The sequence below is a fragment of the Belonocnema kinseyi genome, chromosome 8, assembly GCF_010883055.1.
Source record: "Belonocnema kinseyi isolate 2016_QV_RU_SX_M_011 chromosome 8, B_treatae_v1, whole genome shotgun sequence".
Taxonomy (NCBI): Eukaryota; Metazoa; Arthropoda; class Insecta; order Hymenoptera; family Cynipidae; genus Belonocnema; species Belonocnema kinseyi.
The window spans coordinates 34,929,933-34,953,977 of NC_046664.1; the positions used below are offsets into that span (position 1 = coordinate 34,929,933).

The 24,045-nt window shown below is 25.4% G+C and overlaps 1 protein-coding gene across 2 annotated transcripts in view; it reads right to left on the reverse strand.

Moving 5' to 3' along the window:
- Window positions 1-2,779: 2,779 nt before the first annotated feature.
- The window catches only part of LOC117178285 (ATP-binding cassette sub-family G member 4-like), a 134,494-nt gene continuing 113,228 nt past the window's right edge, over window positions 2,780-24,045 (reverse strand). For both annotated transcript variants that reach the window (XM_033369646.1, XM_033369645.1), the window contains 4 exons: window positions 18,616-18,854; window positions 12,842-13,135; window positions 8,488-8,648; window positions 2,780-2,980 (listed from right to left, as the gene is read on the reverse strand). In XM_033369646.1, coding sequence (XP_033225537.1) covers window positions 2,795-2,980; window positions 8,488-8,648; window positions 12,842-13,135; window positions 18,616-18,854 — 880 coding nt within the window. In that variant the 3' untranslated portion in view covers window positions 2,780-2,794. The remainder of the gene's footprint in view (window positions 2,981-8,487; window positions 8,649-12,841; window positions 13,136-18,615; window positions 18,855-24,045) is intronic.

Below are 24,045 nucleotides of genomic sequence, written 5' to 3' on the forward strand. Positions count from 1 at the left end.
TTTGAAAATTAAAATTCGACAATTTTTTCTAAAGCCTCCAGGGGACTTCGTTTTCGCACGAAAAAATTTTATGTGCCCTTATTGCATCCGGACCCACAATTTGTCTACTTTTTAAAGTAGATATTGCAAAAATCAGGGCGGCAGTTTTAATCGAAGAAAAAATCCCCGGTCATTTCCCGGCTTTTTCCCGGTTCGCAAACATTTTTGATGGACAATGAAATTTAAAAAATCAAACTATATTCTAAACATTCAAAGCATTCAAAGTGGAAAACTTGATGGGAGGTACTACCACTTTTGAATTAGACAATGTTAAATGAAATGCAATTAAACTGCAAAATTTACAACTTCTATCAATTATAGAGTTCAAAGATTTAGATTAAGTTCCAAAACTATAAATCCACGTCATCATTTTCAAAAGTCTAAATTGAAGAATCAAGCAATGATCTTTAAAATTTTTCACAATTATATTATTTTAAGTAATTTTAAGCTAGACATATTAAAAATTGAAAAATAATTTTTTAAACTTAACAGTTCTTAAATTAGAAGTTAAATTATTTTTATTTTAAGTAGTCTAGGCATCCTTCAAAAGCTTTGAAATTTTATTTCAAAATCTTGAGAAATCTAGAAGTGGTTTAGAATTGCTCCAAATTCAAAATAATTTTTGAATTTTTTTTCGGAACTTTTAAATATATTTCAAAACAAATTGAATTTTTTCCAAAACTTAGAAAATTCTGCAAATTAAAAAAATTTGAATTTGAATTTATAAATAATAATAGAACACTTATTATTTGTAAAAGTAGTACAGTAATTTTTAGAGATATTTATAAGTTTTAAAAAGATTCGAATTAAATTTAGAACTTGAAATAATTTGGAATACTTACAGCCGAATTAAAAATAAAATGTATATTTTTGCAGATTTCAAACAAAAAATTTAGAATTTTTTTAATAATTGTGAAAGACTTAAAAAAAATACATAATTTTCTTAATATTCTTACGAAAATTGAAAAATTATTGTTACAGAAAGTTTAAGAAGAATACTAAGTGTTCAATTGTTATTTATGCGTCCAAATTTAATAGTTTCACTTATAAAGTAAACACTTTTTAAATAGAACAATTGAAATTGTAACGCTAGAAGTTTAAAAGTTCTTCGAAAATCTAAAGATTCAAAGCTTTCTATGTAAAACAATTCAGTTTCAAATTGTTTTCTTTTAAATATTTGGTTTCAATTTACGCGTCTTAAATTAACAGTGAAATATTGCTAAATATGAAATACTTTTTTTTCTACATTAAGAAATTTCAAATTAAATGGAATAAAAATTAAATAATTTAGATTCACAATATTTTGTGAAGATGGAGTAGGATCTTTTTTTCTAGAAATAATTTTAATTTAATAAAAACCTTAAATTATGACTATATTCTTATTGATTTATTTTCAAGTTGAAAATAGTAAAACGCACGTTTACATTTTTTAACGGCTAAAAAAATTAATATAAATAATATAATAATTTATTTATTTATTAAATTTAATATAAAAAATAATATAAAGAAAGGCGTGAAACTCTGAATTAAAAATATATTATTGATTAATCATCAAAATTTCTATTAAAAAAAAAATTATCGTAATAGACGATATATTAATTTTAATTCTTATCAAGACTTTCGGATTGAAACAGTTACAATTTGGAATTTTTCAAATTTTGAACGGATCTAGAATTTATTTCTATTTACATTTATATTTACAGTTGATAAAATAAAACTGTGTTTCTTTATCAAAAATTTTCAACTTCAAATGCTTTTAATTTTTAATTATTTAAATCTTCAAAACTGTACTTTGTTTCAAAAACTGTTAAAATCTAAATTGGGAAGATTTTTCTTCTGAAAATTCGTAAAATTCTCAGTTTCCCTGTTCGACGGCCACCCTGTTTTTTATCAAAGAATATTTGATTTTAAAAACTTTTAATTTTTTTTAACCTTTAAAACTGCATTTTAAAATTCTTTAAATTAAAATATATGGTTAAAAATTACAAATCTAAAATGGAAAATTTTGGAAGTGAAAGATTTTCGAATTAAGCACTCCAAACTAAATGATGTAATTATTGATAAAAATCACAATTTAATAAATTATTTAAAAATCGATTAAAATCAAAGTCGGATAACAATTTTATTCTAAAAATTTTGTAAAATTCCCAGTCAAAAAATATTTTCACTGTCATTTCCCGGTTTTCCCCGGCCTCATAAAATTCCCGGTCCAGCGGTCACCCCGAAAATAGTGTACATTTTTTTATTTTCTTAAATGTTCAATAACTTTCGAAATAATCAACGAAATTTCAATGTTATTGGGCTCATTTTAAAGAACTTTGTTCACCACATTACAACAGCTGGTGAGTATAAATCGTTAAAATTGCGTTATTTTAGCAATATCTACTTAAAAAATAGACAAATTGGCTTCATCCTGGGTTTATTTTATTCAGAATTTCTAGAGCAATCAATCCTTGAAAGAGAAATTTTTTTAATTCTGGCATAATTAAAGTTAATAATAATAATAATTCAGATCAATTTTCATTCAAGAACACGAATTAAAAAAAATGCAACCAAATAATTAAATACAGTAATATAAAGGTACTTTTACAAATTTGTACAAACTTTTACAAGATAAATTTCTTTTAAAAAGTGGATACTAAAGAAATCAAGGTCTTCAAATTAAATTCCAGGTGATTTCCAGGTTTTTCAAGGTTTTCAGTTTGAAACGCCACCCTGGAATATTTCTTGTTGCTGTTTTGGAATTTAGGTTTAATTATTTTTCTAACTCACAGGAAAGAATTGTGATGGTCATCGAAGTGTACATAAGAAAGAGCATGTTGAAGAAAAGAAATCCGAGGTTACTAAGTACTTTAGCTCCATCGTTACCGATGTCGTAGTAAAGCGCACCAATCAGTAAACCGACGAGAATGTGAGCGAAGAGTCGAAGGTACATCAGCGTCTGTAATTTAGAGAATTTTTTATCATTTTAAATCCATTTTTTAAAAAAATATTTTATTTATAAATGTTTATTTTAAAAATCTATTTTAATGATTTTCAGGAATCGTAGGGAAAATAGGAGAATTTTTCTTCGAAAAAATAGGGGGATATTTTTTCTTTGAAAAAGACCAGTCTAATGAACACAAATAATAAATTCAACGCTTTTATAAGAAACCACAGCTTTAGAGTTTTTCGCTGAAAATTTGTATCTTTTTAAATAACTTTAATATAAAGTTATAAAGTTTCAAAAAAGACTTAAGATTTCTACAATTTTAGGATGTTTCAGTTTTTTTTCAATATAAATTAGCATTTTTAAACAAAAATCTTCATGGTTCGCAATTTGGAAAAATTTTAGGTTATTTGAGCGTGTTTTACCAAAAACGCGTATTTTTAATCATAAATTATTAGATCTCAAAGATGAAACATTTCTTAACAATTTACTTATTTCGGTTTTTATGAAATATTTTTTCAGCGTTTAACATTTTTCAATAAAAAATCTTTAGATCTTAGAGTTTCATAATTTTTTAACAAAAAATTGTATTTTCAGATTATTTTAAGATTTTTCACAGGAAATCATTTATTAAAAAAAAATCATTAGATTTCAAAAAATATTTTCAATTTTCTACAACTTTATATTATGCCTATGTGTTTCATAATAAAATTTGTATTTTTAGACAAAAAATCAAAAGATTTAAAATCTTATGATTTTTGTTTAGAATAATAAAATTTACAACTTTGAACAATATCGGATTTTTATAGTATTTTTCGTTGGAAACAGAAATATGTATTAAAAAATGATTATATTTCAAAGATTTATAATTTTTGAACAATATTAGGTAGCGTTGGATTTTTACATCGAAAATTGGCATTTTAAAACAGAAATCAATATAATTTAACGAATATTTAGAAGCTTTTAACAATTTTGGATTGTGTTATTGCCTTTTTCAGAAAGTGGTATTTAATCCAAAACAAAACAGATTTTAAACAAGATTCACAAATTCTAACATTTTTAGGTTACGTTAGCGTTTTACACTAAAAATGTGTGACTTCAAACAAAAATTATTATAATTTGAACAAGATTTAGAATCTTTGAAGAATTTTGGGTTTTGTAAGTGTTTTCGCCGGAAACTAGTATTTGTATCTATAAAAAAAAGATTCAAAGAAGATTCATAAATTTGAACATCTTTGGGTTATGTTCAGCTTTAAAAAAAAAATTAGTATTTTAAAATCAAAATAATTATAATTGATACAATATTTACAGTTTTTGAACAGTTTCAGATTACTTTGATATTTTTCACAGGAAATCATTTATATTAAAAAAATCAATAGATTTGAAAGAATATTTACCATTCTCAACAATTTTAGGTTATTTTTGTGTGTTTAACAATAAATTTGTATTTTTAGACACAGAATCAAAAGATTTAAAATCCCATGAATTTTGCTTACAATCATAAAATTTACAAATTTACACAATTTCGGATTTTTATAGTATTTTTCGTTGGAAACTGAAAATTATATTAAAAAATCATTATATTTTAAAGAAGATTCATAATTTTTTAACAACTTCCAGTAACGTTGGAATTTCATGTCGAAAATTCACGCATTAACACAAAAAATCAGTAAAATTTGAAGAATATTTAGAAGCTTCTAACAATTTTGGATTCTGTTAGTGCTTTTTTCGGAAAGTTGTATTTAATAGAAAACAAAAAAGATTTCAGACAAGATTCACGAATTTTAACATTTTTAGGTTGTGTTGCTATTTTACAACAAAAACTGATATTTTAAAATAATAATAATTGTAATTTAAACCAGATTTAGAATCTTTAAACTCTTAAGGTTATGTTAGCATTTAAACCAAAAACTGGTATTTTTGAATAAAAAAAGTCTAAGACATTTTCTGTTAAGTTAGTATTTTTCGTCGAAAATCATTGACATTAAAAAAAATTAGATTTCAAAGAATATTTAGAATTTTGCGACTAATTTAGGTTATGTTTATGTGTTTTCGCCTAAAATTTGTTTCTACTTTGAACCCGATTTAGAAGCTTCTAACAATGTTGTATTTTGTTGGTATTTTTCGCCGGAAATTGGTATTTTTAACGAGATTAAATAATATTTCAAAGAAGATTTACAATTTTTCAAAGAATATTGACATTTTTTAAAACAATTTCAGGTTCTGTTAATATTTTTCATCGGAAAATTGTTATTGTAAACAAAAATCAATAAATTTCACAGGAACTATATAATTTGGAGAAATTTTTTGTAAAGTTGTGTTACTGGTATAGCTGAAATTTTACTTTTAATTTTTTTAATCGTAAAAATTTTCAGGTTATAATTATTTGTCAGATTATCAACTGGTCATGAAATTCACCATTCTTGTACAATTTATAACATTAAATGTATTGTTATGTCAGTTTTTACTGTCTAAAATAGCTATTGTTAGTAAAAAATCATAAGATTTCCAAGAATATTTAGAATATTTAAAAAATAATAGGTTATGTAAGTGTTCTTTAATTTGCATGAATTATCAAAAATATTTTCCTTGCTTTTTTTTCTATCATGGACAATAATAGATATTAAGAAATACAGAAATTTGGTATAATTATTGAATTTATATTTTAATTTAGAAATTTATTGAGACAAAAAAGAACAATTACGAGCGTGTTGATTTTTTAGTTAAAATATAAAATTAATATTGATACAAAATTGTTTTATTTCACAGTATTTTTTATCTAAATTAATAGAAAAGAAAAGCGAGGACAATATTGTTGACAATTAATACAAATAATGTATAATACTTTTGTATAGAAAATCAAACTGTTTAATTTTTGTTTAAAAACACCAATTTCCTACGAAAAACCAGCCTCCTTTCACCGAGAATTAAAAATGGTATATAAATATTGTTAAAATGACATGGTAGATTTTTCTAAATAGTGTTTTTCTGTTTTTTTTTTTAAATTGAATTAATTTCATTAATTATGCAGATATGTATCGCTCCTGGGTGCCAATGAGGTTATAAAAGTGAACTAAAAAAACCCGAAGATCCCGAATACAAAAATTGGAAGCTTTTTGATAATTATGAAAGATTTGAGGAGAAATGGTTTAGTTTTTAATTTGAGAAGGATAATTTTCAGTAATGAAGATTTTAAAATGTGAGATAAAAGAATATAGAAATACGGAAAAATTTTAAACGATTCTTTTGAAAGGAATTTCATGAGAAAATTGTAAAAAAGATCGCAAAACATTTTGAGTTATTTCCTAAATTTTTAAAAAGTGTGTAAAAGAATGTAAAGCAAATTTTTGAAATTTGACCATATCACATAATTTTATCCTAGGAAAAATTAAAGTAATATTTTATTTTGAAAAATTAATTTTAAGAGATTATTTACAAAGATTTTAAAAGATTTTTAAGAATTGTCAAAGAAGAACATAAAAGATTTTAGGGCAATTTTTTAAATTTTGCAGTAAAGATTTAAATAATTTTATGAGATAAGAAGGTCAGGTCTGAGACAAGACTAAAAAAATAATAATTGTCCTTATATTCGCGTCGAAATTTTTTATGATTTTACTTTCAAAAATGAACTTTAAGAAATAATTAAAAAAGTATTTTTAACACATCAAACGATTTCCTAAAATTTCGAAAAAGAGTTTAGAAGATTTTGAAGCAAAAACTTTCAATTTGGTAAGTTTACGAAATAAAAAAGTTTTCAAGAGAATAAAAAAACTGTCTTAAAACGTCTGGGAAATTTTAGAAGATTATAAAGTATTTTTTTTTTAATTTTGAGGGAAATTTGAGTCATTAAAAAATATTTTCAGGAATTTAAGGCGTTTTAAATTTATGATAACTATTTCAAAATTGGGAAACATTTTCGAAAATTTAACAAATATTTCTAGATTCCTTCCCAACTTCTAAAAGCCCTAAGCATCTTTTAAAAAGACTTGAATTTTTCATAATATCTCGTGAATAAAAAAAATTCTTTAAGATTTTTTACATTTTTTTCTGACATGTCTGAAATATTCAAAAACATTTTTTTTATAATCTTCTCAAGATTCTCACAAAAATTATACTGATATCAATTTAAAAACAGATTAATAATACTTATTTTCTTGTTCTCAATTCTCATAATTTAATTTTAACATGGATTTATTAAAACACTTCGAAAAATAATTTTTAAATGTCACATTTAAGAGTTCGTTATTTAATAAAATTGTAATAGAAAACAATATTTTTTTTATAATTTATAATTTATTTTATAATTATATTTTATAATTATAAATTTTAAATTGCCAAAAATATAAATTAACCAAATTTAAAATCAATAAATTATTAAATTTCCATAAATATTTCTATTTCTAAAATTTAAGTTTTTCGAAATTTAAGATTACCGAAAATAATTAATAAATTAATAATTGATGGCTAATTAAATTGTTTCCCTTATTTTATAATTTCACAAATAGCTCATAAATTAATGATCAATTAACTATTATATTCGGAATTTTATTTTCAATCACTTAAACATTTTGTCGTTATGTGATATTTGATAATTCGGTAATAATATATATTTTCGGCAATTTTTTTTTTAATTTGTGTATTCCTTATTTTTCTTTGATTATTTTTTATAGGTTTTAAATATCTATGCTATTTGTTTGTTTGAATTATGTCAATTATGCCGCTTTTTCTTACATTAAAAAAATAGATACATAAGTCTCATTTACTACCAGACTCTAGACTATAAAGAAAAAATGATTTTAAAGGGTTTTTCATATTTATTTTGTCATTTTTAGGTATTTTTCCTATGGCACTGCATAGTTTTGTAGAACAAAGTTACTACTAGCAGCGCCGCACGGCCGTTTTCAACTCTGGTGACAAATTTTTTACTAATTTACATAAAAATATTCAAATTTTCCACAAAAAAGGGATTTCAATTGAAATGATAATTCGTCAACAAAAAAAAATAATTTTTAAAATAGTTAAATTTTCAACGAAAAAAGGTGAATCTTCAACCGAAACAGGTTGATTTACAGCCAAAAAGTTGCATTTTTAACACACAAAAAATGAAATTTATACGAAGAGATCAATTTTTACACCAAAAAGATGAAATATCAATAATTGTGTTGATTTTTCAACAAAAAAAGATTATTAGTAAATAAGAAAAAAAATCATCGAAAATGAATATTCATGCCGGAAATACTAATTTTCTACAAGACAATATAATTTTCAACTGGGAAATATGAATTAATATGTTCAACCAAATAATCGAGTATTTTTAACCAAAATAGTTGAATTTTCAACCCAAAAAGATTTGAATTTCTAAAACTTTCTGATATGTAGCAAACATGTTCTTCTAGTCCTTTAAAAATTAATAGCAGCTTAAAAAAGAGAGAAATTGGAAAAAATTCTGAAATATAGAGATTATAGGGGATTTTGAGAAAAATAATGGAAAAAGGGGGAATAGAGGACTAAATCCTTACCCAATCTCTTCGACTGAAAAGTAGCGTCCTCTTCAAAACAATCCAAAACTGGGTTAATTCCGAGGTAGGGTATCTTTCATTGGTAACGACTATAGTATCGTCCAGAAGATTAGTATTAACATTCTCCTTCTTTTCAATCTCAAGACTTACCGTCACATCGTCTGCAAAAAAAATGTATAAATATTTAATTATTATAGTAACAGGGTAATTTTCTCAAAAAGTACAAACTATCTTTTTATAAGAAATATTAAATTTTTAAATAATTTTCAATGATATGAAAAAACACCAGAAAAAATGAAATTAGTTAAATACATATTTAACTTTTTTTTAAATGTGTGCATATTACCCAATCACAAAAAACTCGTTTTTGCACAAGTATCAAAAAATTTGTAATGAGCAAAAAATGTATTTTTACATTTCGTAGTTTTTTATTATTGTTTACTAGTGAAAGCTGTAAATATAAGAAATTGGACATAATTTTTTAACCAAAAGGAATTTCAAGAAAAAAAAGAGAAGCTAAGAAAAAAAGGGGAAGACTGTATAATAACTTTTCATAGTAGGGAACCATTCAAATATTTAACCTTTTTTTTAACAAACAATTTGGAATATTTATAGAGTTTCGCGAGTTTATTATAAATAATTTTTTTTTCTTCATTTTCTAGTGATTGAATTAATATGTTTTAATTTAGGAAGATTTGACAAATTATGTTAAAAGATATTTTTAAATACATATATTAGCACCATATATTAATTAAATAATACTAAAAACATAATTTAATTATTCCTTGAATCTGTCCCTAAAATCGATAAATGTAAATCCAAATTCAAACAAATTTTTATTTGACCATTTTATACTTAAAGTTAAGTGGATACTTAGGTTTAATTAATGTAGGTACTATACTAAATTTAATTCGCTTCAAATTTTCTACCAAAAAATACGACTTTGCAATAAAATACATGAATTCTCAATCAAATAGTTGAATTTTTAACTAAAAAAGATTAATTTTCAACCAAATAGTTACATTTTTAACTAAAAAGTGGCATTTTTCAACAAAAAATGGAAAATATATTTTTTGCTAAGAAAATTTTTTTAACCAAACTGATAAATTTTTAATTAAACTTATGAACATTCAAATGGAATAGATAAATTTTTAAACAAAAAGATAAATTTTTAACAAAAAAGACGAATTTTTAACTAAAGAAGATATTTTTCAAACAAAAATTAAATAGTTCAATGAATGTTCAAACAACGAGATGAATTTTTTTTAAAATTTAATTCAGAAACAGTCGAATTCTAAAAAAAGACGAGTTTTTAAAATAATTTGAAATTTGATCTAAAACAGATTTTTTAGTCAAGAGAGAAGGAGAAAAAATTGCAAACAAACTATTGAATTTTCAACGAAATAGGTGAATTTTCTACCAAAAGGACGATTTTTTTAACAAATTACATGAATTCCTAACCAAATAGTTGAATTTTTAACTAAAAAGGATCAAATTTTAACCCAATAATTGAATTTTTAAATAAAAAGCATCAATTTTCGGCAAAAAATGGAAGTTAAATTTTCATTTTACAACAAAACATTCAACCAAAACATGAATTTTCATTAAAAAAGACAAATTTTCAATTAAATATTTGCAGTTTGATCTAAATAAAAATTATACCAAATTTTTTGAGCTTTGAAATAAAAAAGATCAATTTTCCACCAAACTGATAAATTGTCAATTCAAATTATAAACCTTTTAACTGGAGTGGTTGAATTTTCAATCGAAATTGTCAACTAAAATTATGAATTTGCGACTAGAATACTTGAATTTCAACTAAAAGGGTTAATTTGCAACCAAGAAAATTGGTTTCTATCAAAAACGAATTTTTTATTTGAAAAATTAATGTTGAACCACAAATATGAATTTTAAACTAAAATGATGGAATGTTGAACTCAAATAGTTACATTTTCAATTGAAAAAATTCATTTTCAAACAAACAAAAATTCCAACAAAATACTTGAAGTTCCAACAGGAATAGTTAAATTTTTCAGTAAAAAATATGATTTTTTAACCAAAACAATTAATTTTTAACAAAAGAGTTTAAATTTCAACAAATAATTTTAATTTTTATTCCAAAAAGAGGAATTTTGTACAAAAAATATAGTATTGATATTTCAACCTGAAAAGAATTTAATTTGCAATCAAAAACAGTTGAGTTTAATCAAAAAAGACGAATTTTCAACCAAGAAGATTAATTTTTTACCAAAAAGACGATTTTTCAACAAAATACATGAATTCAACAAAATTCAACCGACGTGGTGAATTTTAAATTGAAATGATGACTCTTTAACTGGAATAGATGAATTTTAAATAAAAAAGATGAATTTTTAACATAAGAAATGAACTTTCAAATAAGTCGTACTATTTACTATTAAAAAGGGCCAATTTTCAACCAAATAGTTGAAGTTTAAACTAAAAAAAATTTAACCAAATATTTGAATTTTTAACTAAAAATATAAATTTTCAATAAAAACTAGAAAAGTTCAATTTTCAGTGAAAAATAAAGTTTCAGCAAAACAAAAATTTTTTAAAAGAAAATAGTTTATTTTTCAGCCAAACAGATTCATTTTCAATGACAAAATTAATGTTTAATAAGAGTTTAAATTTCAACCAATTAATTTAATTTCCATTCCAAAAAGATCAATTCTGACCGAAGAATATAGTACTTGATATTTCAAGCGAAAAAAATATGTTTTTTCGACCAAACAGATTAATTTTTTACCAAAAACACGATTATTCAACAAAATACATGAAATCTCAACCAAATAGTTAAATTAATAAATCAAAAGGGTCAATTTTTAACAAAATAGTTGAAACTTTAGAAAAAAAGTTTAGTTTTTCAATTAAAAGTTCATTTTTCACCAAAAACAAAAACAAAGTTTCAACCAACGTGAGGAATTTTAAATTGAAATGATGAATCTTTAACTGGAATAGATGAATTTTAAATAAAAAAGATGGATTTTTAACAGGAGAATTGAACTTTCAAGTAAGTCGTACTATTTTCTGCTAAAAAGAACCAATTTTCAACCACATTGTTGAAATTTAAACTAATAAAAAAAGTAACCAAATATTTGAATTTTTAACTAAAAAATATCAATTTTCAGCAAAAGAAATAAAAAATGTAAAGAAAGTAGTTTATTTTTCAAACAAACAGATTCATTTTCTATCAAAAAATTAGTTTTTAACAAAAGAGTTTAAATTTCAACCGAAAAAGATTTTAATTTTTAATCAAAAACAGTTGAATTGAATAAAAAAAGATGACTTTTCGACCAAGAAGGTTAATTTTCATCCAAAAAGATTAATTTTCTACCAAAAAGAACAAATTTTCAACAAAATATGAATTTTCAACTAAAAACGATCAATTTTCAACCAAAAATAAAATATTTAATCTTTCAATTAAAAAAAAAAATTATAACAAAATAGGTCGTTTCTCAACCAAGATGAAGTTTCAATTCAAATTATGAATTTTTAACAAAAAAAAAATAATTTCTAACAAAAGAATTTAAGTTTCAACCAAATAATTACATTTTAATTACAAAGAAGATGAATTATGAACGAAAAATGTAGCAGTTCATATTTCAATCAAAAAAGTTTGTAATTTTCAGCCAAAAGAGACAAAAAAATTGCAAACAATGTATTAAATTTTCAACAAAATACATAAATTTTCAACCAAGAAGATTAATTTTCTACCAAAAAGACGATTCTTCAACAAAAAATGAAATAGTTATATTTTCAGTTGAAAAGAGTAATTTTTAATCAAATTAATCAATTTTTAACTTAAATTATGAAACTTCAACTGGAATAAATTAATTAGTTACATTTTCAGTTGAAAAATTTAATTTTCAATCTTAATCATTTCAACAAAATAGTTAAGGTTCCAACTGGATTGTTTAATTTTAACAAAATATTTCATTTTTCAATCAAACAGATGAAAATTTTCAATCCCAAAAATTAATTAAAAAACAAAAAAACAGTTAATTTTTCAGTTTAAAAAATTGAATACAGTAATATAAAGCTACTTTTACAAATAAAGAATCAACTTTTTTCAACTTTATGTTGCAATTGAAGAAAAGAAAATAAACACGCTCTAGAAAAAATTCCCTAACACTTCCAGATTTTTCCAGATATACAAAAATTTCCTGACAATATCCAGGTTTTTCAGTTAGAACCGATAGCCTGTAAACGATAGATTAAAAAATGTTTCAAATTATAAAATCTGTCAAAAAAGAAATCAAGAATTTCTGTTGAATAAATTAGAGAACAGAGTAAAATCTATGAATGTGCAAAAAATAAAGAAGAGGTAACGTACTCTGCTTTACTATGTCGTTCGTGGCGTACTTTGGTATCACTCCATTAGTCTCGTTTGGCTTGCTGTCCAGAAACTTATCTTCAATATTATTGACGTCATTTTTGTCCTTGGTCTCTCCGATTTTAGCACCGAGATCCGCGTCCTTTGGGATTCCAGATCCTAAAGTCGTATTGTTTAAAGCTTCCTTGTCTTCTGGAAAAGAATATCCGGCACGAACGTCGCGTTTTCCGTTCTTTATTGCGTTCACTAGATTTTTGATGTTGTTTCCATATTCTCCGCATGACACTTCGATTACTGCAAAGGGAATTTGGAAATTAGGATATTTTTTTAATTCATTTAAAACAGGGATCACACCACAAAAAGAGCTCAAAGAATGGGAAATAGGGTAATTTTTTCACACAAAAAAAAAAAGAAAAAATAGGGGAAAGATTAAACATTTATTTTTACAATGAGAAAAGAAGAAACAATCTTTGTCTAAGAAATTGTATTCTAAATTATTCCCAATTACACACTTTTGTTATGGATCATTACCCTTGAGGTGCCTTAAACATGATTTAGTAGATAAAATTATTTTTCCTGTTAAAAAAATATTATATTAATATTTTAATCTAATATTTTATTGTAATAACAATATCCAAAATTTAGATTTTTGTGTATTTCAAAACCATAATTTTAAATTGATTTTAATTTAGTACCGCATCCAAGTAATTGTTTATATGTGCGATTTTTATTTTTTTATTTTTTATTGAAATAACGAATTTATCGTTGGAATATTTATATAAAATATTTTTCGAAAGTTATGAAAATATTAAAGAAAAGTTACGAAAAATTATTTTACAGAGTGCACTGCAATTACATTTATAATGTGAGATTAATTATTATATTTATTATCGCAGAAGAAAATTGAATTTTTCTAGATTTAAAGAATTTCAAAATAGGATTACCATTATCAAATTTAATTTTTAAATAATTACAAAATGTTGCAAATAGCGAAGACTTTTTATCCCTTTTTTTTACTTGCAATCTTACAGTTTGAAGGGTTTTCAGTTTGGATGCTAATTGATGTTTTCATAAATTAATATTTCATTGTAAGCATTGATCTTTTTTTTAGAAGTCAGAAAATACACAATCATCCTGAAACAAAATTATTCACTGTACTTCAAAATTCAAATTCGTACATTTTGTAAACAGAATTTAAATTACAAGAGTATTTACGTCTAACGCTTTTCAAATAGAAAAACATTTGGATCTACATTGTCCATCAGAACAGAGTTTCATTTAATTAAAAAAAATGGTCTGAATTTTCCAATGTTTTCATTTTAAAGGATCCAAATTTAAAAGCTTGTAACTTGGTTTATAAGAATGCATTTCTAAAATTGCAGATTCGAAACTTTATTTTGTAAAACCAAAACGTTCTAAATTCGAGAATATAAATGTTTAAAAATTTGAAGGTGCAGGTAAAGAAAAGCTTTACAATTAAGAAACTTTACATTTTTATTTTTAATGATGTATTTATTATCATAGTATTCTCTTATAATTATGCTAAAAAGTTGAATTTTTTCTACGATTTTCAACTTCCTATTATAATAATTGTTTAAATAAATTAATATTGTTTAAAAGTATCTTCTCCGACAATAATGCTAAGTAGTTACAGTTCTGTCTGTAATATTTAAGTTTTTGGCCACTTTTTACTTAGTGAGATAATAATTAATGCAAGTTAAAAAAACAATTTTTTAAACAATTAAGTATAGTAAGTATAGTAAGTAAATATGTTTTATCTCAGAAAAATAAATTTTCAGAAAAGAAAGAGATAGCTTAAAAAATGGTTCTCTCTAATTTGATTGATTATTTCTTCATAAATGAAAAAGCATAGAACAATTAACTTTTTTTGAAAAGTTGCAACTCTCTAGCAATTGTCTAAGAATTTTTAAACTTGAACTAATTATTATTAAGAGAAAAGCTCATAATATGGGGAAAATTTCAGAAAAATCTTTAACTATCTAGGATTTATATAGAAAATAGTTATAAAGAATAATAAATTATTTAGGAATTTTTTGTTGAATTATATTAATTTTAACCTCGGTATAAATGAATAGTGGAAAAAAAATTTAGCATTTCAGAAAATGCCACAACTTTCTAACATTATTCAAAGAAAATAATATTGAAAATAAGAATAAATTGTTCAAACAATTATTTTTTCTAACCTGAATTAATTATTATCTCACTGTAATTGTAACTACTTGTTAAATTAAATTAATCTTTAACTCGTTCTAAGTGCAAAGTGGAAAATAATAATAATAATAATAAATGGTTTAAATAACTGGTTAAGTTAAATTAAACTTATGATTTTCTTGCTCTAACTACATAATTGAAAACAAATAAAAAAATTTGGGAAAACTGCTACTTTCTAAGTATTTTCTAGGAGGAAATTGCTATAAACAATAAAACAATGCTTTAAAAAATTATTTAAACATACAATTATTATCATAAAATTGTATTTACTGTATTAGAAACAATTTGCATTCTTTAAAACACACAAAAAATTCATAATTAGCACCAAAAACTCTTAAAACCTAATTTTTAAAATTTTTCACTTATGGGGGTTTTTTTGAAGCCCTAAAAAAGAGACTTTTGAATTTTGAACAAAATAATCCAATTTTCAAAACAATGATAGAATTTTTAACCTAAAAAGATAAATTCTACTCAAAAAGTGTAATAGTTAATATTTCAACCAAACAAGATGAAATTTCATTTTTAAAAAATCAATTTTAAAACTAAAAAGACGACTTTTCAACAAATAACGATTTTTTAGTCGTGAAAGAAAAAAGTTAGCCTAAATTATTGAACCGTCAAGCTAACAGATGAATTATCTGATAAAAACTTGAATTTCTAACCAGAAAATATGAATTTAAAGCAAAAAATAATAATTTTCAACAAAACAGTTAAATTGTTAACTAAAGAAATAAACCTTCATTTAAAAAAATGTTTGACAAAATAATTTAACTTTGACCCACAAAGATTAGTTTTCAACAAAAAAGTTATAATGTCAACAAAACAGATGAATTTTCAACTAAAAATATGAGTTTTTAACAACAGAAAAATAATTCTTTTATAAAGTGGTTCAACCAAGATTTTCAAAAAAAGTAGTTGAATCATCAACCGAAGATTAATTTTCAAACAAGCAATTGCATTTTATCCAAAAAATATGAAATTTCTACTGAAGCAGATGCATTTTTAAATCAAACAGACCAAAACCTGTACAAAAATAGTTGAATTTTCATCCATAAAAGATAACATAAAATTCAACATAATTGTTGAATTTTCAACCAAATAATATAAATTATAAATAAAACGATAATTGGCAATAAAAGAAATGTAAATATGTACAAGTAATATAAATTTATAACAAGAATATTATAAAAGGGTTAGCGAAAAACTTTTTTTTTAAAATTCCCTAATTTTTCCCTGGACAATTTTTCATTTTCTCTGACCATAATATTAAACTTGTAACATTTTCAACCTATAATCTTTTATAAATGGAATAAAAGATCTTCAAAATAAATCGAAAAAATCTCAAATTTATTCTGCTTGTCAGTAATTTAAAATAATAATTTCATAATTTAAAAATCAAAAGAAATAAAATGATACTTCATAAAATAATATATTGTGTATCTAGGAGTGAAACAGCCTTTTTAACAGTGTAGTTCAACTTTCAATCAAGTACTTAAATTTTCAATAAAAAGACCAATTTTTAACAAAAAAGTCAAATTTACAATAAAAAACCGTAAATATGATTTTTTTAAACTGTAAATATGATTCTTCAAGAAAAAAGTTAATTTTTATTATCATTATCATTATTATTATTATTATTATTATTATTATTATTATTATTATTATTATTATTATCAAACCAAATGAATGCATTTTCAGCAAAAAAGTTCATTTTCAACTAAATAGTTAAATTTTCTAAAAAAAAATTTGAAACAAAATAATTAAATTTTCAATCAAAGAGATGAACCCTCAAACAAATCAGATTAATTTTCTACCAAAATAGTTGCGTTTTCAAGCCGGAAGTATGAATTTTCTACAAAAAAGGTTATTTTTGAACCAAATAGTTTACATTTCTGCCAAAATAGTTAAATTTTCAACAAAATACATAAAATTGACACCAGATGGTTGATTTTTTCTATCAAGAATATTAACTTGAAGAAAAAAGTTAATTTTCAACCAAATAGTTGAACCCTGGACAAAAATTTTAACTTTCTACCAAAATAGTTGAATTTTTAACAAATGTATATGAATTTTCAACAAAAATATATGAAATCTCAACAAAAAATATAATTTACTTGTGCCAAAAAAGATTGTAATATGAAATCAAACAGTTGTTGAATCGTCACCCAAATCAGATTAGTTTTCTACCAAAATAGTTGCATTTTCAACAACAAAATGAAATTTTTTTACTTAAAGAGATCAATGTTAAAACCACACTACAGTTTTTCAACGGATCTTCACGTTTCGAGACCCCCTGAATCCGAAAATCAAGTTTTTACGATGACGTCTGTCTGTCTGTCCGCCCGCCCGCCCGTAAACACGATAACTCTAGAAAAAACGAATGGATCAAATCTATCTTTGGCACACTTTTTTTACGTACTAAAAGAAAGGACGAGTTCATTAACTAGCCATTTTTGATGAAAATTCAAAAAGTGAGTGCATTTTGAAAATTTTCGAGACCACTTTTTGCTGAATATGAAAATTCTATGTACGGATATTTATAGTATTAAAAAGGATAAACAATTTATTTTTATGATTTTTTTTCGATAAAAAGAAAATTCTCAGAGTTATAGCATTTTCAAAATTTTTTTAATCAACCGAAAATCAAAATTTTAAACCAAAAAACGCACGATATGAAAAAAAGTTAAGAAAATAAAAACATTTCTGTTTAAAAGCCCTGCAGTATCATAACAAATTTTTCAATTGTCTTGAAAAATCGAAAATTCAAATTTTGTTTGCACAAAAAATAATAAAAAGTACAAAATTCCATTTTGTGGGCAAAATATGTAGGAAACGAAAAAAGATGAATTAACAAAAATTGTTATCACAAAAAATATCTACAATTTCGTTAAGAATCACTTCTTGATAGGGCGCGTACCTTTTGTTTTATTTATGAAAGACAACATTGAAAATAAAAAAAAAAAAATGTATGGAAGAATGTCGAAAGTTACGAGAGAAAAAAAGATTGAACAAAACAGAGCTTTGTGAAACTTAATATTTGACTATACTTAATTAAGTAGACAATTCAGAATATAAAGACACATAAAAATACTGCCATCCAAAAGAGATCTTTTTAATAAAGTTTGATTCAAGCATTCCAAATGCAAAGAATGAATATCAGAGCGCGAAGTGCGAGTTAACCCATTATCGAGCGCAAAGCGCGAGATTCAAGCGTCGCACGCCCTAGGCGCGCTCAAAATTGCGAGCCGCGCGCATAGCGCGCGATGACAATATACCCTCGAAGCGGGCAGATTTTTTAAGTTAATTTTAAAAAAAATAACGAAGTTACCCTAAATGTGACAATTAACGTGAGTTTTTAGTAACTTAGTTACTTGTAACAAGTTACTACCCTATACTGGCGTGTAAAGTTAAATTCATATTATATTTATGTACAAAATTACTACGAGTTATTTATTTCATTTGTGAATTTCCGAAAATTACGTATATGAATGAAACCTATTATAAACTCTCTAAATGAATACATCAATCAATATTAAACTTACTGAAAGAAGCAGGATTGTGATAACTTGGGCAATTAAGATTGAGACTTTTCAGGAAGGGGACCAGCTGAGAAGTAGATCCTTGATAAACACATTGTCCTTCCGCCAAGGTGTAAAGTGCATCGAACATTTCAAACAGCCTAGCACTGGGCTGATGAATCGTACAAATGATAGTTCGACCACCACGTGCCAAGGTTTTCAATAACGAGATACATTGAAAACAGGAAGACGAATCTAAGCCACTAAAACACAAAAAAAAAACACATTCCAAGATTTACGACAATTTCATATTTTTACTTTAAAAAAAAATTTGCTATAGTAATAACAATAAGACTAAAAGGGAGGCAAAAGTAAAAAGAGTAGCAAGAAGGGATTGGCCATTGGAAGGTAAATAACAGATTAAGGAAAAGGTCAGGAATATTAAAATGGGGGAAGGAAATGTGAACGAGGAGATGGGAGTAATAATAGGAGAATTAAAAAAAGTATTAGAGTGCACATTTGACACTATAATACATTTGGGTGGTAAAACTAGGTGGTAACATTTTTAGATGGTAAAAGTATTATTATTTAAACAACTTCCATTTGTTTAAATATAATTATTTTTTACATTTTTTAACAAAAATTCTTACTGTTTGTCTCGTGGAATATTTAACAAGATTGGCTATTTAATTTTTAATTAAAAATTAATTAACCAATATTCATAAATATTTCATCAGGCACTATATCAATAGTAATAATTATTATTAAACAAAAATTACCGAAAAAATTATTTAAACAAATGGAATTTGTTTAAACAATTACAAATTAATTAGACAATGTTGATAAACATTTCACTAAAGAAATCGTATTAATTTTTCATAAAAAAAGAATTTTTAAAACAAAAATTATTTAAACAAATTTAGTTTTTTTAAATAATTAAAAATTAATGAACCAACGTTAATAAGTATTCTACTTGACCAGTAGCAATAATTTGCAGGAAAAACAAAAATTTTCAAAAAAAATTATTTTATCAAATTCCATTAGTTTAAATCATTGAAAATTAATTAACCAATGTTGATAAACGTTTCACTAGAGCAATATAAATAATTTTAAATAAAAAAAGACAAGAAGACAGTGCTCAAAAGGCATTTCATGAAGAATAGGGTTGTTTCGTGATTTTAGATGAAATAATTTTTCAATATATAATTTTAATTTGAATCGAAGATGCGTTATAATTTTTTTTCTTTTGTGTCGCTCAACAGAAAAAAATAAATAAAAATTGAAGGCGGTAAAACACTTATTCAAATAGGTGTCACGTGTTTGTCACGTGACCCAGAGGTTCTCATAATTATCTATCAATTGCGATGGTGCGAAACTCATGATAAAGAGGTTAGGCCACGGTCTGCTGTCAATTTGGACTATTTTGATTTGTTACCTTTATTTGTTAAGGATTATGTGACAAAAAAAAGTTACCCTGTTGTAATATTTGGTTTAAGAGTTAGTAGTCTGTTGAAGGAATACAGTAAGTGCAATTATTAACACATTTCAAAATCGTACATATTTACGAATTGTTTCAGTAAACATGACTACATTTAAGTACTTTTTAAATTAATTCTTTATACAAAAGTTTTGGTTTTAAATGTTTTTCCAATGTTTATAATGTGTTTTAAACAATATTTTGCGACTTCAATTTTCGATGTGCACATAACCAAAAGAAAACATCGACACAGAAAAAGATATTTGAGAATCACTGATACATAAGCTGTGATTGGTGGAAAATCCGACCCTTTTGACGTCAAAGGGGCCCTCCAATCGATGTCGTGATAGAAAATTCATATTTTACCATTAAATTAAAAATAGTAAACAATGTGTAAAAAATATTTCATGGGCGTTTTTATAATTTGAATTTTATATACTATAAGATCCATTTATTGGAAAAATTATATTTGACTTTGGAAACAACCCTATTGACATTTTTTTGTCACATTGTCCCAAACCCTAAAAAAAATTCCATAAACTCAAATGTGTCGTTTCTCCATGTATTTTACATGGGAAACTAAGTAAAAACCGGCGCCTGTTAAAATAAAAAAATAAACACTAAATGAAAAATTATGGAATTTATTTTTTCGAATTTGGAATGAAATGGGGCAGGGGGGGAGTCGCTGGTGTTCTTGAGTCACCCTAGTGCACAAGCAAAAAAGAACTTAGTGAAGGAGGAGATAGTAGTGGATGGGATGAGGAATGTAAACAGAAGAAAAAGAAAGTGAGAGGGGAATTAAGAAAATGGAGAAAACGGACAACAGTGGAGAAAAATATAGAAAAAAGGAGGATACTAAGTTTTGTGATAAAAAAAGAGGGAAATAAAAGGTTTGAAGAAGAGGCGGAGAAGGCTAGGATGGAAGAAGAGGTTTGGAAGGTGGTAAATAGAGAAGTAAGAAAAAAAGGATTTAAACAGGATATTGAGATGGTATAATGAAAAAAATATTTAATGGAATTACTGGGAGGGTTGAAGAAGAAGGTTTGGAAAGGAGGAAAACATGTTAGGAAAACAGATGAGGAGGGTATTACAAGGGAGGAAATAGTCAAGGTATTGGGGATAATGAAATCTGGATCTGGAAATACGGGGAGACAGAATCAAAGGAATGGGCATGGATAATGCGTAAAAAGAGTATGGAGAGGAGAGGGATGACCAGAGTTATGGAAGGAAGGAGTAGTGGTACCCATAGTGAAGAAAATCAAAGGGGAGGAGGTTAAAGATTATAGAGAACTGACACTAATGTCAACATTGTATCGGGAATTTTTAGTGAGACAAAAAATTAGGGTAAAGGTAGAAGAGCAAGTAGGAGATAGTTTCTGGTTGGTGAGAGGAAAGAAGCAAGGATGTCCTCTGAGTCCACTCTTATTTTATATATTATTATCAGACTTCGAAGAATAAATTAAAATAAAAGGTTGGAGAGGAGTTAGAATAGGGAACGAAAAGATATATACACTGGCATACGCAGACGATATAGTGTTGATGGCAGAGGATGAAGAAGGGATGGCGGGCTTAATTACAAGATTAGAGAAATACTGAAATAGAAAAAAGTTTAATATAAATGTAAAAAAGACAAAGATAATGAGGTTTAGAAAAGAAGAGGAAAGAAAGAATGGAAAGAAGCGAATAATGTCAAAAGAAGTAGGAGAGTTTAAATAATCTGGATATACCTTGCAAAAAATGGAGATCATAGAGCTCACATAAAAGAAAGAATAAAAAATCAGCAGGGGTAATGAAACCGATATGGGGAATAGGAGAAAGAAGGTTAACAGATAGAGAACGAGAATGTGGTTATTTGATACGCTGGTATGGCCGTTTTAGGTTATGGAGAGATATGGGGATGGAAAGAAAGGAAAGAGATTGAGAGTTTACAAGAAAGGTGTATAAGGTGGACATTAAGGGTAGACAGGACCATCTCGCAATATATCGTGAGAGAAGAAACGAAAAGGGATAAACTAAGTACTTGAGCGGGAAAGAGGTCATGGAAATTTAAGATGAGGCTGAGGGAGGGACAGAGAGGGAAGTTGGCGAGGAAGAGTTTGGCGGAGGTAAAAGAAGGAGATGGAGGGCGGTAATATTAACGAGATGGAAAGAAGAAAGTAGGGAGTTCTTTAAGGCCAGAGATATAGAAGATGGGACTAGAGTCCAAGTTTGAAGAATTGGAAAAAAGGGAGAGAAAAATATAATTAATAGAAAGATGGGGGATGATTGAGGAATCAAAATATCATAAATGGTATAAGATGATTAAAAAGGAAGGAGTACCAAAGTATTCCGAAAAGAGATGGGAAGAGAGAAGATGGAAAAGAATAGCAAGATTTAGATTGGGAATCGAGGTAATGGAAGGAATGTATTGAGAAAAGAAGGAAAACAGGAAGTGCAGAAAGTGTTAATGAAAAGAAGAAATATGGCAGCATGTATGCGAAGGATATAGGAGAGGAACGGAAGATGAAGGAAGCTGAAAAGAGAATTCGGTCAAGCTTCTGGTGGAGAATGGATTGAGAGAAGGTGGATGATGCAGGAGTTTGAGAGCTAGAGGAGGGTATGAGAAGGAATAAAAGAACGCATGTGAAAAAAATGGCAAAATGGAGGCACAAGAGAAGTGCAAGGAAAAGGAAACGGAAGTCCCTTAAATTGGAAGAGTAAAGATTTGGAAATAATGGTTATGTAATAGCATAAGTGCATTAAGATGCAGTTTCATTCTCTCTCTCTCTCTCTTGCTTGCAACATGTCCCAACTTGTGCTACCGCAATAAATAGAAATAGGGAACTAGATCTACAAAAAAGATAATTTTTAACTAAATATTTCAATTTTCATCCAAAAGAGTTGAAATTTCAACCAAATCAGTTGAATATCTAACAAAAAACCACTAATTCGCTACAAATGAATTGAATTTAAAATCCAAAAATATTATTTTTTTGTAAAAAAGTTAATTTTCAACAGATACTTCAATTTTCACAAAACTGTTGCATTTTAAAATAAAAAAGACGATTTTTCTACAAAACCGTTAAATTTTCAAGCCGGAAATATGAATACTCAATAGAAAAGTGAATTTTTAACCCGATATTATTATTCGATCACTACGTGGCAAGGTTTTCCATAACGAGATACTATGAAAGCAGGAAGACGAATCCAAGCCATTAAAACATACAAAAAATCACATTCCAAGATTTACGATATTTTTCATCTAGAACAAAATCTTGCTATTAACACCCATCGCGATTCACGTAATCCGAGAGAAAAAAATGATTACCACAGAAGTTTGCCATGAGTTTTTAAATGACGACGTACATCATTTCATTTTATATTATGATTTTATTTCACCGGAAGTGAATGTAGCAAATGCGTCTCTTTAGTTTAAATACGTTAAGGTGTCAAAAGAACTGAATTTTTTAACTAATCGATTGAATATTGAATCCTAAAATATGAGATAACTACACAAAAATTCATTTTCAGCCAAATAGTTCAACCTTCAACCAAACGGTTGAGTTTCAACCAAATCATTTGACTGTTTAAAAAAAAAGCGAATTTCCTCTAAAAGTATTGAATATTTAATCGGAAAATATAGATATTCGACAAAAAAGTTAATTTTCAAGAAAATAGTTTAATTTTCCACCAAACTGGTAAATTTAAAAAATTTAAAAGACGATCTCTCTACGAAATAGTTGCATTTTCAACCCGGAAATGCGAATAACAAAAAAAATGTAGTCTAAACCAAATAGTTCAATTTTCAAACAAAATATTCGAACTTTCAACCAAATCAGTTGAATTTAAAAAAAAAAACGAATTGAGGTTTCTATCTAAAAATATGTATATTCAATAAAAAAGTTCATTCTAAACCAAGTAGTTTAATTTTCAACCGAAAAATATGAATTATCTACAAAAAAATTAAATGTTAACCAAAAAGTGGAATATTCAAGAAA